At 38.4% G+C, this 15,532-nt stretch overlaps 1 protein-coding gene across 16 annotated transcripts in view; it reads right to left on the minus strand.

The window, feature by feature from the left end:
* The window catches only part of ATE1 (arginyltransferase 1), a 163,872-nt gene that overhangs the window by 53,681 nt on the left and 94,659 nt on the right, over positions 1-15,532 (minus strand). The window contains exon 12 of one of the 16 annotated variants that reach the window (XM_055560013.1): positions 1,302-1,683. The exons of 14 other annotated variants lie outside the window; for them this stretch is intronic. In XM_055560013.1, coding sequence (XP_055415988.1) covers positions 1,630-1,683 — 54 coding nt within the window. In that variant the 3' untranslated portion in view covers positions 1,302-1,629. Of the gene's footprint in view, positions 1-1,301; positions 1,684-6,545; positions 6,893-15,532 lie in introns of those variants that run through there. One more of the 16 variants, XM_055560006.1, reaches the window with a different exon arrangement.

Consider the following 15,532-nt stretch of genomic DNA (forward strand, 5'->3'; position numbering starts at 1 on the left):
GAATACTTATTGAATATTTACTGAATTAAATTAAACTGTGTCAAATTATATTTCTTAAAAATAGAGAATCAGACCATTTGAAAACCAGAAGAGCCTTAGTCAATATACTCCTTAGTCAATATCCAGTTTCATTATCATATTAAAATGTGTGGTAATTCTAGCAATTTAAGGTTAATTACTGGTCAAGCCAAGATTAGAAACTCAAACTCTTTTATGTTAAAATTCCCAAGCTAAAACCAGACATAAGTATGAATACCTCACATGTGTCAGCAACATCCTATATACCCCTTTATGAAAATTTGCCTAATTAAAATTATTTTGGATCCGGACCTTCTAAAACACCTTTTATTGGCTTTTATCCCTGATATTCTTTTTTAAATTGATATACCGAGTCAACCAAATGCTCAAAAACAGTTCACAGCAAATCCACAGCTTTAATAAAGTCAGTAAGCTGTGTCTGATTGATCATGTCTCTAACTGGCGCTATTATTTTTTGCCAGTAAACATTTTTCAATGCCTAAAACCCTTAATCGTAAAAGTCTGTTTAATTACACCCCTGAGGGAAATAAGAAGTTAGCTATAACCTTATATTTATCCCAGGGGTGTGATCTTTGGTAATCATTCCTTTTTTTCTGCCTGATGGAAAATTCATCACAAATGACTTAAATGCTTCAAGTTAAGGATAACCTTTTCCCTCTCAACTATGTAGCAGTAGGAGTCCTGGTAGAATTTACATCTTACCCCTTGAATGTCAGCAGTATCCTGTGTGTGCCTGCAAGAAAGGGCTTGGCAGAAGGTTAGTAGAACAGTTTTGTGCAGGGTCTACACTTCAGCACGCCAAAAAGATATCTAACACATTACTTCCTTTCTAAATGATCAGTTATGCAATTATGAAGGACAAATCACTTTAAATTTAAACACAGTTATTTACAGGGTGAGCAAATCAAGTCCACTCACAGAATTTTAGATAAATTATTGAGAAAAATTTACTGTCTTACAAACACCAAATCATCCTGGATGACAACTTGAGAAACCTCACTTCTTCATTCCGTCTAAGACGTCCACCTTAAAATACCACTATTGATCCAAGCCCAATTAATGTTGTTAGAATAGAATTTTGAATTACAAAGATCCTTAGGAGCATAGTAACATCAATGTCTTTGTAAATGTCATAGTTTTATCTATTTTCAGCCCATTACAAAACCACACATGCACCAAACACAAAAAATCTTTATGACATAAGGATTTTTAATATATTTATGCATGGTTTTAAAGTTCTACTTTGGACTTAATTTTTAAATGTTGTTGCTCAGTTGCTCAGTTGTGTCCCACTCTTTGCGACGGCATGCACTGCAGCACACCAGGCTTCCCTGTCCATCACCATCTCCCTGAGCTTGCTCAAACTCTTGTCCATTGAATTGGTGATGCCATCCAACCATCTCATCCTCTGTCATTCCCTTTTCCTCCTGTCTTCAATCTTTCCCAGCATCAGGGTCTTTTCCAATGAGTCAGCTCTTCGCATCATGTTGCCAAAATACTGGAGTTTCAGCATCAGCCCTTCCAATGAATATTCAGAGTTGATTTCCTTTAGGGTTGACTGGTTTGATCTCCTTGCAGTCCAAGGGACTCTCAAAAGTCTTCTCCAACACCACAGCTTGAATGCATCAATTTTTCAGCCTCAGCCTTTTTTTAAACATATGTATTTTAAAAATTTAAATATACAAAAGGAAGTTTTCAACAGCTACACCATTAAAATAAAGTTCTTCTATAACAGTACTGTCTTTGACCTACACAAAAAGTATATTATCTTAAAATTTTAAGCAAGCAATTACTACCTTTCCACCCAATAAGAGTTTGGATAAGTCAAAACATCATAATTACCTTGTCAGCTTACTACATCACAACTCTCTAGAAATAATATAAATAAGATTGAAGTTGAAATCCACAACTTTCTGGTGTAGGAAAGTATAATTTTGAGAAGTTACTATTATGCAGAGCCTGAAACTATGGTGTCTCTATGGTTTTGAGCCTAAAAGTGTGGAGCACTGAGTATGGGTGGAAGCTACTGGTCTACAAGCTATCTACAGGCTTCTGGTGATGTAGCAGCTAAGTGCTACAATGTGGTACGTAGCACAAACTCCAGCAACTTGACTCTTCAGTATCATTACGAGCTCATAGGTCTAAAGATATTTAATGCGTTTTAGTTCACTACAGTTATCCTTTTTGATGCTCAAATTGTTCATATTTTGGCCAGTGGGAGTCAATTTAACTTGGTTCCAGAATTTCCAACACAGCTGTAATAGTTTATGACAGTTTCCATGCTTGCTAACTTCATTTTATCTTCATGTAGACTGTTTATTAAAGGAACTTTAACTATCCTCAATCTTCACTGTGTGTTTCTGAGCAATGGATTTGGAAATCTATCATTACATAAACTAAGCCTTCATCCAGTTACCTAACTTTAGTCTTGGGAAATAGTACAATCTATGAGAATCTGAGTCTCCTTCTTGTAACAACAGCATGAAGAATTTGCCAGATGACTACAAAGGATCACACAAGCAGAATGAAACGTAAGCTTTCCAAAGCACTTTAAGCAAATATCTAGCCTTAACTGAAGGGTGTATAAAAACATCAAAAAACCAGAATTAATCAAATGTATTGGGAGCAATAAAGAAAATTCATATTTTCAGATAGAATTCAAATAAAGAACTAAATAATGTTCAATTTTTTTCTTTCAATAAGCCGAAGTCACCTATTTTTAGTAAAAATGATGTCTCTAATTAAATAAATTAATATTATTAAGGAGTGGTGATTATCCCCTTTATTTTGCAGATAAAAGACACTGAGGCTTAGAAAGTCTGTACATATAATAAGGCATGAAACCAAGATTTGAACTCAGCTTTTCCATCTTTGGGAGCTTGATCTTAACTCTGCTTTCTTCTGATGAAATGGTAATTAATGTTTAAATTCAATAAGAAAATATATTTGTAGTCCAACTTTCAACAACATTTCATTAAAGGAATGCATACATAATTAAATTTTAAATATCTGCAAACAATTGGGGTTATGAAACATGTTTTTACAGTCCTAATGTTCAGATGAAACTGTGAAAAAGAAAAAATTCTACCACAGGGTAAAAGGTTGGCGGAACAATTATTCACAGTCTCAAAGGATGACCCCACAGATTACTTACTAATTACAAAGGGAAAAACACCAGCTCTACAGTGGAGCAACCTGGTCGAGTCCACCTGAACCATCACCCATAATGGAACAAACTGACTTCAACAGACTCTGGACGTGATATCCTGAGACTGCCCAGCATCACCTGGGTACTATTCTGACCAAAAATGTTCTACCTGAATACAATTATGAAAAAAAAAATGAGATAAAATCAAATCATGAGTCATTAAACGCCTCAAAAGTAATGTTGTGAAAGCAAATAAAGCAAAGTTATAGTTCTAGACTAAATGATACTTTTACAACCCCAAAACTAAATGGAATATATAAACTTTGAAAAGATCTCAGACTGAGGGAAAAAAAAATGAAAAACATTACTGAGATAACTGGGAACTCTGAATACTGACTATATATTGGATTGCATTATTTTAGAAATATTAACTTTCTTGAGCATGATAATGGTATTTTATCATAGTTAAGTATGAGCATATCCTTGTTCTGAGGAGATCCATGCTGAAGTACTTTAGAGTGAAATATCAATGTCTGAAGCTTTATTTCAAATGGTTTAGGGAAAAAAAACACAAACATACATGAAACTATATATGCATGCATACAGAGAGTTAAAACGTGCTAAGATGTTAATAGTTGACTCTAGTTGAAGGTGTGTGTGTGTTTATTGTACTATTCTTTCAACTTTTGTGTAGGTTTAGAATTTTCAAAATTTGGGGGGGAAATCATATTTAATAAAATACATACTTCTCACTACCATGCATCTGTGCGCCCACATTTCCATTCTTCTAGAAGTTACCACATTTGATCTTACAGGATAGTTCTGTAATGTTTAGCCTGTCCAAGGGCTCCTTGCAGACAGGACCTATGTCTCATTCAGCAGCAGCAGCAGAACAGGTTCTCAAAGTGCCTCATTTACTAGCAGATCTAGTGAATGCTGGCTTCGTAGGTGGTTCAATGGTAAAAAATCTACCTGCCAATGCAGGAGACACAAGAGATGTGAGTTCAATCCCTGGGTCAGGAAGATTCCCTGGGGGAGGAAATGGCAACCCACTCCAGTATTCTTGCCTGGAAGATTCCATGGACAGAGGAGCCTGGCGGGCTACAAGTCCAGGGAGTCACAAAGAGTCGGACACAAATGAGCACACAGGAACACCACATGCCCTGGTGGATGCTGGCTGAATTAAATATTTGCTTCTTTCAAGATACCACCACGTGGGTGACAATCAGTTTCAGTGAAAGTCGCTCAGTCGTGTCCAACTCTTTGCGACCCCATGGACTATACAGTCCATAGAATTCTTCAGGCCAGAATACTGGAGTGGGTAGCCTTTCCCTTCTCCAGGGGATCTCCCAACCCAGGAATCAAACCCAGGTCTCCTGCATTGCAGGCAGATTCTTTACCAGCTGAGCCACAGTGACAATACACAGCTCTTAACAATGCAAAAAAATAGAGGAAAACAACAGAATGGGAAAGACTAGAGATCTCTTCAAGAAAATCAGAGATACCAAGGGACTATTTCATGCAAAGATAGACTCAATAAAGGACAGAAATGGCATGGATCTAACAGAAGCAGAAGATATTAAAAAGAGGTGGCAAGAAAACACAGAAGAACTGTACAGAAAAGATCTTCACGACCCAGATAATCATGATGGTGTGATCACTGACCTAGAGCCAGACATCCTGGAATGTGAAGTCAAGTGGGCCTTAGGAAGCATCACTACGAACAAAGCTAGCGGAGGTGATGGAATTCCAGTTGAGCTATTTCAAATCCTAAAAGATGATGCTGTGAAAGTGCTGCACTCAATATGCCAGCAAATTTGGAAAACTCGGCAATGGCCACAGGACTGGAAAAGGTCAGTTTTCATTCCAATCCCAAAGAAAGGCAATGCCAAAGAATGCTCAAACTACCGCACAATTGCACTCTTCTCACATGCTAGTAAAGCAATACTCAAAATTCTCCAAGCCAGGCTTCAGCAATATGTGAACCGTGAACTTCCTGATGTTCAAGCTGGTTTTAGAAAAGGCAGAGGAACCAGAGATCAAATTGCCAACATCCACTGGATCATGGAAAAAGCAAGAGACTTCCAGAAAAACATCTATTTCTGCTTTATTGACTATGCCAAAGCCTTTGACTGTGTGGATCACAATAAACTGTGGAAAATTGTGAAAGAGATGGGAATACCAGACCACCTGACCTGCCTCTTGAGAAATTTGCATGCAGTTCAGGAAGCAACAGTTAGAACTGGACATGGAACAACAGACTGGTTCCAAATAGGAAAAGGAGTACGTCAAGGCTGTATATTGTCACCCTGCTTATTTAACTTATATGCAGAGTACATCATGAAAAATGCTGGACTGGAAGAAGCACAAGCTGGAATCAAGATTGCCGGGAGAAATATCAATAACCTCAGATATGCAGATGACACCACCCTTATGGCAGAAAGTGAAGAGGAACTCAAAAGCCTCTTGATGAAAGTGAAAGAGGAGAGTGAAAAAGTTGACTTAAAGCTCAACATTCAGAAAACGAAGATCATGGCATCTGGTCTCACCACTTCATGGGAAATAGATGGGGAAACAGTGGAAACAGTGTCAGACTTTATTTTTCTGGGCTCCAAAATCACTACAGATGGTAACTGCAGCCATGAAATTAAAAGACGCTTACTCCTTGGAAGGAAAGTTGTGACCACCCTAGATAGCATATTCAAAAGCAGAGACATTATTTTGCCAACAAAGGTTCGTCTAGTCAAGGCTATGGTTTTTCCAGTGGTCATGTATGGATGTGAGAGTTGGACTGTGAAGAAGGCTGAGCGCCGAAGAATTGATACTTTTCAACTGTGGTGTTGGAGAAGACTTTTGAGAGTCCCTTGGACTGCAAGGAGATCCAACCAGTCCATTCTGAAGGAGGTCAGCCCTGGGATTTCTTTGGAAGGAATGATGCTAAAGCTGAAACTCCAGTACTTTGGCCACCTCATGCGAAGAGTTGACTCATTGGAAGACTCTGATGCTGGGAGGGATTGGGGGCGGGAGGAGAAGGGGACGACAGAGGATGAGATGGCTGGATGGCATCACTGACTCAATGGACGTGAGCCTGGGTGAACTCTGGGAGTTGGTGATGGACAGGGAGGCCTGGCGTGCTGCGATTCATGGAGTCGCAAAGAGATGGACACGACTGAGCGACTGAACTGAACTGAACTGAACAATACTATAAAGCACTCAGAGTTATTTCATGCCTGACAAACTATACTCATTTAAACTTTAAACAATTTTTAAATTGTCCTAAATTAAAAAAAAAGAAAGGAAAAGTAAAGGTAATCAAACCATCACCATTACGTTTAGTCTGTAAACCACTATGAAGTAAGTCTTGGTTTATTACCTCATAGAGTTATATACGTTTCAATTTATGTAGATAAAAATTCATTTTAAAATTTGTATCCCAAGTCAGTAGGTGTATTCTAGAGACACAGGGCCATTTAATCACTGAACTTCACACAGCGAGTTGTTCTGATAGTTGGGTTTCCTCATTGGAGAAGAATGGCTCTAATGTGCTATATGATGATGATGATGATGGTGATGCCACCTTAGAGGAATACAGGCTGTTTCCGCAGGGAGTGAGCTGAAGGTTAATGGCATCTGCAGAGTAGAAGTCAGCAAACTACAGCAATGTGCCGGATCTGGTCTGCTGCTTTTCCACAACCAGCCCACGACCTAAGAACGGTTTTTACATTTTTTTAATGGTTTCAAATAAATCAAAAGGAGAGTAATAGCTTATGACATGTGAAAATTATATGACATTTAAATCTCAGAGTCCATAACTAAAGTTTCACTGGAGCCCAGCCATGCCCATCTGTTGAAATATCTTCCACGGCTGCTTTCACTACGACGGCAGACCACATGGCCTGTAAACCTACAAGATTTACAGCTTAGTCCTGTACAGAATGACTGCCAGGCAGAGAAATTTCAATTTCCAGTAGACAATAAGGATCATGGGTGTGTTTACCTTGTGATTTCCATAGGGGCTCCACCCTTTGGTTCATTTTTCAACATGTATAATATGCTACTGAGGCATAAAAACGTTTCTTTCAAAAAAAAAAAGTCCTATTATTATGAATTGAAGGATGTTAAGAAAGATGTAAGACATTCATGTTTCAAAAACTGAACATGTAGAACATTGGTTTTTGAAAAGCCATCATCAGAACCAGAGTTTGATTTGTGACAGAGTCCAGATTATGGCTGGCCAGAGATGGAACCTACAGAGATGAACCTGAGCAAGTCATTCAGAGAAGGTGCCAGAGAACTAAAAAGAGCAAGGAGGCAGGTAACCATAGAACCTGCCTTCAGTAACAGACACTAACACAGATTAAGGTTCAAGAGCAAAATTCCAGGGTCTAGGAGGACTGAAAGAGTGAGGCAAATTTAATAAGGCTTTGATGTAACACTTGAGTGGCAACTATGGAGAGGTAAGCAGAAAACCACACTCAGTGACTCTCAAATTCTACTAATACACCAAGACTGAAGGCTTGTATGTAGCTATATAGCAATATTTATTTGTTAGATCTACTTAGTCACAATTTGAGTATCTTCCAGCAAAGATATATTTATACAGATAAAAAAGTCTATAAATATTATAGAATCAGATCAGATCAGTCGCTCAGTCGTGTCCAACTCTTTGCGACTCCATGAATTGCAGCACGCCAGGCCTCCCTGTCCATCACCAACTCCAGGAGTTCACTCAGACTCATGGCCATCGAGTCAGTGATGCCATCCAGCCATCTCATCCTCTGTCATCCCCTTCTCCTCCCGCCCCCAATCCCTCCCAGCATCAGAGTCCTTTCCAATGAGTCAACTCTTTGCATGAGGTAGCCAAAGTACTGGAGTTTCAGCTTTAGCATCATTCCTTCCAAAGAAATCCCAGGGCTGACCTCCTTCAGAATGGACTGGTTGGATCTCCTTGCAGTTGAAGGGACTCTCCAGAGTCTTCTCCAACAGCACAGTTCAAAAGTATCAATTCTTCAGTGCTCAGCTTTCTTCACAGTCCAACTCTCACATCCATACATGACCACTGGAAAAACCATAGCCTTGACTAGACGAACCTTTGTTGGCAAAGTAATGTCTCTGCTTTTCAATATGCTATCTAGGGTGGTCATAACTTTCCTTCCAAGGAGTAAGCGTCTTTTAATTTCATGGCTGCAGTCACCATCTGTAGTGATTTTGGAGCCCAGAAAAATAAAGTCTGACACTGTTTCCACTGTTTTCCCATCTATTTCCCATGAAGTGGTGGGACTGGATGCCATGATCTTCGTTTTCTGAATGTTGAGTTTTCTGAATATTACAGAATACTTAATAGCAAAAGGGATCTTATCCAAAGTAAAGAGGATTAGTAGTGGTGCATCAATTAAAAATGCCCATTACACTATATATGTGTACAAACATACATACCTTTAACAGCTAAAATAAGTAACTGTACATTCATTAGCCATTCTCAGATTTAGGACCAAGCCTCTTCTCTGAGGATGCATCACTGGGACTTTCGGTTACTAGTCTTTAAAGTGCACTGAGCACTTATTCTTAGCAAAGTGTAGAATCTTTCCAGATTATTACGGGCTTTTTTTTTTTTTAAACCCTAAGTGCTTTTATTTATCTCATCCACAACAAATGCAGCAGCAATTTTTTATGACTCAGCTTTGAGTCTATCTACATCATTCAAATTAAGCTTAATGCAAATAACTAAAGCATCTTGCACCAGTTTACTTTGAAATAAACTGCATCATTACCATAACTAGTAAAATAGGCATAAAAAACTGACAAAAACAGATATGCATGCATATATTCATGCATATATTAAATTGAAGCTTACCAGCCATAAGCATTCAGACTGCCATGGCACTGGATGAGTTTTATGGAAGGAATGGAAGGGCATCAACAGATAAACTGAACACAAATGGATCAGATTCAAGGCACTGCACAGAGAGGCACAAAAGACAGTCCCAGCAATTAAACCTGGATACAATGCTGACCCACCACAGCACAGTTCCAGGATTCTTCTGCTTTGGGAGCTGAAGGTGAAAGTTGAAAAGGTTTATCTACAGAAAGATTAGGTGACCCTACTTAGGTGTTAAAAAAGTGGAATAAAGTCAGGACAGAGCCACTGTTGCACTGTATATGGCCTAAAAAAATAAAGCTAAAGAAGGGGGAAAAACAAAAAAGAACAAAAATGGCAAAAGACAACTATCTATCTTTATATTGTTTGCAGTATCCCTCATTTTTTCCTGTTAAACTGTCCTCTTAAGAGAAATAAAATTAAAAAGAGAACTTTTATTTCCCTTATTACAAAGGGGACTGACATCACTGAGTTATTCCACTTTCCTTATAATCCTCTTGAGAACTCGCAAACTAAGGCTGGGAAGTACTAAAAGAACAGAAGCAACCTTTTAGTACTTCAGCTTAAAATTAAAACCGCCACCAGAGAACAGTACTGCTGACTCCTAAAAGGCAGGATACATCTATCAGTACCTAAATAAATCTAAAACACTGTACAAACAGAAATAAACTTATATTTCATCAGTTTATAAGAACTAAAGGCAGCCAAGAGACTTGTTAGTGTAACATTTTAGGCGATAAAGAAAAAAGGAAAATCAACTGGGTTGTTTTTCCTAAAACAAGATGTTTCCTGTTATATTCCTGCATGTGTTTCCTGATCTAATTTTCAGTAGCTTCTAGTATATGATGTCCCTCTACTCATCCTTCCCTAACAGCTCAGACAGTATAGAATCTGCCTGCAATGCAGGAGACCCAGGTTCAATCCCCAGGCTGGGAAGATCCCCTGGAGAAGGGAATGGCTACCCACTCCAGTATTCTTGCCTGGAGAATTCCATGGACAGAGGATTCTGGCGGGATACAGTCCATGGGGTCGCAAAGAGTTGGGTGGCAAAGAGTCGGACACAACTGAGCAACTTTCACTTCATTTCACGTCACTTCACTACTCTTCCTGGAAGAAAATGTCCCAAATGAAGAGACACACGAAATGGGTGAATTCCTTATGTACAGCATGAATGCTCAAAAGAACAAATTTTGTGACAATGTCTCAAAAAGAAATATACAAAAAGATGTTGAGTTTATATTTATAAACTCAATATTAAATATTTATATTTATTCTTTGTTATATTTATAAAAAGAATTAAAAGAACTTAAACATACAGTAAGAGCTCGAAAAATTATGGCACATTATTAGAACATTTAAAGCCACTTAAAATCCAAGGGATATGAACACTTAAGAACAATAGGAAAATACTCATGAACAAGTATAAGAAGGTAGAAAAGAGTACTGCATACATCATAACAACTGTGAGGAAGAAAGAAATGCATGTATATTTACAAAATACAGCAAAATGTCAACAGTGATTAGTCCTGGGTGACAGAGTTGTAGGCAATTTTTATTTTTAATATTCCCCTTATTTATTTCCTCTTCTACAAGAAGTATAATTTTAAAAATGGGGGGAAAAAAAGGAATAGAATAGGGAAAGGGCAGAACAGAAAGAAGAAAATAGTCATCTCAAAGCAAGGTAATTCTGCAACTGCACAAATTATTCCACCCAATCAATTCTAATAATTCTCACACCACAAGTGATACAAATCCAAACAGCTCTGGAGGTTTCAGTTGCCTTTCAGAAATATTTATACATTTTACTTGTAAAGACTCAGCATGTCTGATCTTTAAGCAAGTCTACAATATTAAATAAAATACAATAGCTCCTCCACGCCTTGGAGCTGGTAACCTAGAATATCATTTTCCCTTTCAAGTGGGAAACAGAAAACACATATACCCACACACACAGAAGCTACCTCTGACTCAGTGTCAAGACGCATACCCCAAAAGTAACAACCAAGTGTGCACACACACATTTATAATGTCAACAACATCATTATCCATTGTAAGATACACATCCAGGTTTTTCTAAGGTGAAAAAGAGAAAAGAAAATGCATATTTTAGAATAGATGAAATCTGTACTTAAACGGCCTGTGAGATCAAGAGTGCTTTTAAAACCTACATGAAAGTCTTCACACTGGAAACATCCTCCAAGAGAAGCAATACAACACAGTTTTAGCCTCAATCTAGCTGAAGGCAAATCCTCTAACAGTAACTAGTTGTAGGTTAGTTACAGTCTTATCCATAAATGGGGAAAAAAATAACACCTATGTCTAGAATTGTATTATCTGAGCTAACAATTACAGAACACTTATTTATAAAATGTACCTGGCATATAATAAGCAAAGTAAAGAATCACACAGCATAACCAATTTACCTTCAAACAGCTTTAAAAAATGTGTGTGTACATGTATAAACACACACACGTATCTATGTATGTACAAGGGTGTAGGGGAGACAAGGAGGTAAATCTGAGTGAAGGGTATATACTTTCTCTTTGTATCATTCTTATTCTTACAACTTTTCTGAAAGCTCAAAAATATTTCCCAAAAATGGTTAAATAAATAAAAAGAAAGTCTACCACTGGACCAATAACTATAATACAATAACAGAACTGAGCCCTCTGCTTTTAACGTCTCACTTAGAATACTAATTGAGGGCCTCAGGCCATGTCTGGAAATGGCAGGGTTTCCAAAGCAGAGCCCTGGGTTAACAAAACTATCACTCCCCATGCTCAGAACACAAGTAGAACTATTTGCCAGACTCTCATCTAAGATTCACTCACCAATCCTACTAAGCTGACTCCAACAAAGAATTTAGCAAAGCCTCTGGGAATTAGTTTATTAGGTTTAATCTGAACGAAAACAATAAGAATACTTATCTCTCTAGATTCTTCTTCTAAGATTCAGTATCCAAAAGTAAGAGAATATTTTTACCATTTTCATGATGTTTTCCTTAAGAGCCAGGAGCAATGCAACTACAAGGTGCTCTACTGGAATATGAGACCTTAAACATGGACAGGACAGAAATTTCCCCTCTAGGAGCCTTACTCTAAATTCTTACTAGGATAGGTGACTACAGTCTGTAACTCCATGATAAAACCAGAGGCATACAAACAAACAGTCCTAGGGCACTCTGATTTTTCCACGGTTCATCGAAAACTGATGGAAAGAGAATTAAAAAGTAAACAAACAAAAAAATCCCCAAAAAACCAATAAATGATAACAAGAGAGAAGAAACAAACTTTTTAAAGTTGCCTTTTTTTAAACAGGGACCATTTTTAAAGTCTTTACTGAACTTGTTATAAGATTGCCTCTGTTGTTTATGTTCTACTTTTTTAGCCACAAGGCATGTGGGATCTTAGCTCCCACCAGGGACTGAACCCACACCCCCTACTTTTGAAGACGAAGTCTTACCCATTGAACTGCCAGGGAAGTTCCAGAAATGGATCTTATTAAAAAAAAAAAAAAATTCTTATTTTCCTAAGTCTGCTTCTGAGTATTTATCATTTCTGACCCATCAAGGTGGCCGAGTAGCACTCAAAACTTTTCTCACCTTGAAATTCAAAGAAACGCAGCTAGTTAGTTTAAATGAGTTATACATTTCTGATTTTTACTGCTTGAACTATTTGTCCTGTAATAGAATTATTAATGAAAAGAATTAAAAGCTTTATTGGGGAATTAGTGAAAAAAGAAAACACACATTTTCTGTCTGATACCCCTTCCCTTCAATCCTTTATCATAATCTGGTTTGAAAAACAAGTTCAAAACTTTGTCTAGCCAAATACGCGATAAAAAGCAGCAAAACTCTGTAAAAATTAAACACACGTTAAACTTGGGTAGTTCCAAGTTACAAAAGCAACTATTACATTTCCTAGGAAAAACTATAAACTCATTATCACCGCCATCTTGGTCTCAGTTTTCATAGATTTAGGCCAAAAGACCTGAGATGACCCTCTCTGTGTCTCTAAGGTATGAAAGCCATGTATCTCTTTCATGACCACAAAGACGTCTGCCATCACTGTTTCTCAGAATTCTCAGGGAAGAAAATTCTCAACTCCAGCAATCTGTTTCAATACATTAAAACTTCAGATAACATAATATTCTCTTCCATCTGTTCACATTAATTTTTGAGTCAATGTTTTCTGTGTAGCATTTATCTCACTAAATAACAACATCAAGCCCAGACACAAACATGGTTAATCAACCACTCTTTGAACCCTCTATCACATCCCTAAGGACAAGGTCTTGGAAACAGAAGATAAAATGTTTCACTGGCTGGATAGAGTAAAAACTCCTTACGGAATTTTATTGAGTGCTGTTTATACAGAATACTTGACCAGCTCTTTCTCCCCTTATTCTCCATCTCAACCTTGGATGGGTGAGTGGTTCACTTACGTGAACATGCCTACAAAGGTCCTGCTCATTATTAACAATGGGGATACCTAGGGCACTGGCACAACTGCTGCCTTTTCTAACACATCCATGCTGTTGACAGACAAGCTTATTCGTTTGGTTCTTTAGGTTAAAGAAACAAAGGAATTCACTCAAGTGATCCACTAAGTGGCTAGTACTAATGGTAGAGGGAAACAGAGCATTTCAGGGAGTAACATAAGAGAATGAAGGCAGAAATGTTACCCACCTAGGGTCAGGCTCCAGAGAATTCCAGGCTATCCAGGGAGAGAAGGAAACCTAGGCTAGATGAAGGCCTTGTGGATAACAGATTGTAATTCAAGATTTGGCAAGTAGGTCTAACAAAAGGCCATCCACGTGCCTTCGGCAGCAGGAAACCCCAATCTGTGTTTTCATCTGCCATTCTCTGTCTCAGCTTCTATTCTCCCCACCTCCTCTCTCTTCTCTCATCTTGCTATCTTTTGATTCACAGGCCCCTTTGAAAACCAGATGAAAGAAATCCATGAACTCTATTCTCAAGATAAATGTGCATGTGTAAAAGGTCTGCCTATAATTCAAACTTTACAGACCTGTGCTTACAAAGCCCTAATCTAACTCTGAGCCTTTGTTACTGTTCTCTATGTTACTATTCTCTACGTCTACTCCCACTAACTATTGATCCTTCCTACTGTCTTAATTCAAACTTCCTTAAAAGAGCAGATCTGAATGGTTTAGTCATCCACTATTCAGTAGGCAAAGCTTTAATATTACAAAATACATATCTTACATAATATTACTACCACTTTACCCTAGACTGACCACCTTTGGGTTAGGCACTCATGCTTAACCCACTGGAGTGGAAATGGCTACCCACTCCAGTATTCTTGCCTGGAGCATCCCCATGGAAAGGAGCCTGGTGGGCTACAGTCCATGGGATCGCAAATAGTCAGACACAACTGAATGACTAAGCACCCATGCTTAGTTCAATTAACAGAGTTACATGGAGCTAAGCATTGTAACCTAAACTCAAAGACTCCATTTCCTTGGGCAGACACTATAGGAAGAGAATTTCCATCAGAAGAGAGGTATGGGCATGGCAGACATTTGAGTGCAGTGGATTTCTCTGCATAGGACAAACATAATAGAAAAATGGGGGCAAAGGTATGTCTACAGGCAGACGGTGAAGAAACAGGAAGAAAAGGGAACCCCTGAAGACCAAGCAAAGAAAGGTGGATCTAAGAGAACTGTGGGAGAGACCATGGATTTCCTAGCAAAACAGTTCTCACACAACATAAACCATCCTCAAATAATTCCAAGACAGTGGGTGACTGCTGGGAAGGCCCTCCAGCAGTGGACACTGGGCTTCCTCTGCCTCTTACCGCTGTCACTGTCACCTCACTGCTGTCTATCTAAGATAATTACACTCCTCAAGGCTGCTTCCCTTTAGCTACTGCCACTTATTCAGACAAGAAGGCTTCTGAAAGAAAAGGGTCAAGTGTAAAAATCTTACAGTTGCCTTATTTTCTTCAGAAGGAAGATATGAGACCCAGGAGAAGATGTATAAATCTAATAAGGAAAGAAGACCTGAGCCGTGCTAGGGAGTCCTGGAGGCATGGGGGAAGGAAGGCTGAGGACTGGTTTTATTCTCGCATCAACACCAAGGTAGCATACTAGGCAAGAAAAACAACAAACACTTCTGTGCATGTGCCTCTCTGTAACAGCTTAGTTCCAACCACACCAGGGTGCAGTCCAGGAGCAAGGGATGCGCCAAACAGCCCTGTGCCACTAAAGCTGAAAAGGACTATAACTGCCCATCCAAAAATGTATAAGCCAACACTATGCTCTTTGTACTAAAAAAGATGAACTGAATTTAGCTGCCAGGGACAGCAATTCACTTGGCTATTATGAAGATGCCAAGTTTCTCTCTTTTTCTACAAAGCAAGAAAAACAAAACAATTTATAAACACTTAAGACAGACCTTACCACGCACATCAGAACTAAAACAGCAAAGTGATGCATTTTGGAAATTT

This window comes from Bubalus kerabau, chromosome 22 (assembly GCF_029407905.1).
Source record: "Bubalus kerabau isolate K-KA32 ecotype Philippines breed swamp buffalo chromosome 22, PCC_UOA_SB_1v2, whole genome shotgun sequence".
In the NCBI taxonomy this organism is placed as follows: Eukaryota; Metazoa; Chordata; class Mammalia; order Artiodactyla; family Bovidae; genus Bubalus; species Bubalus kerabau.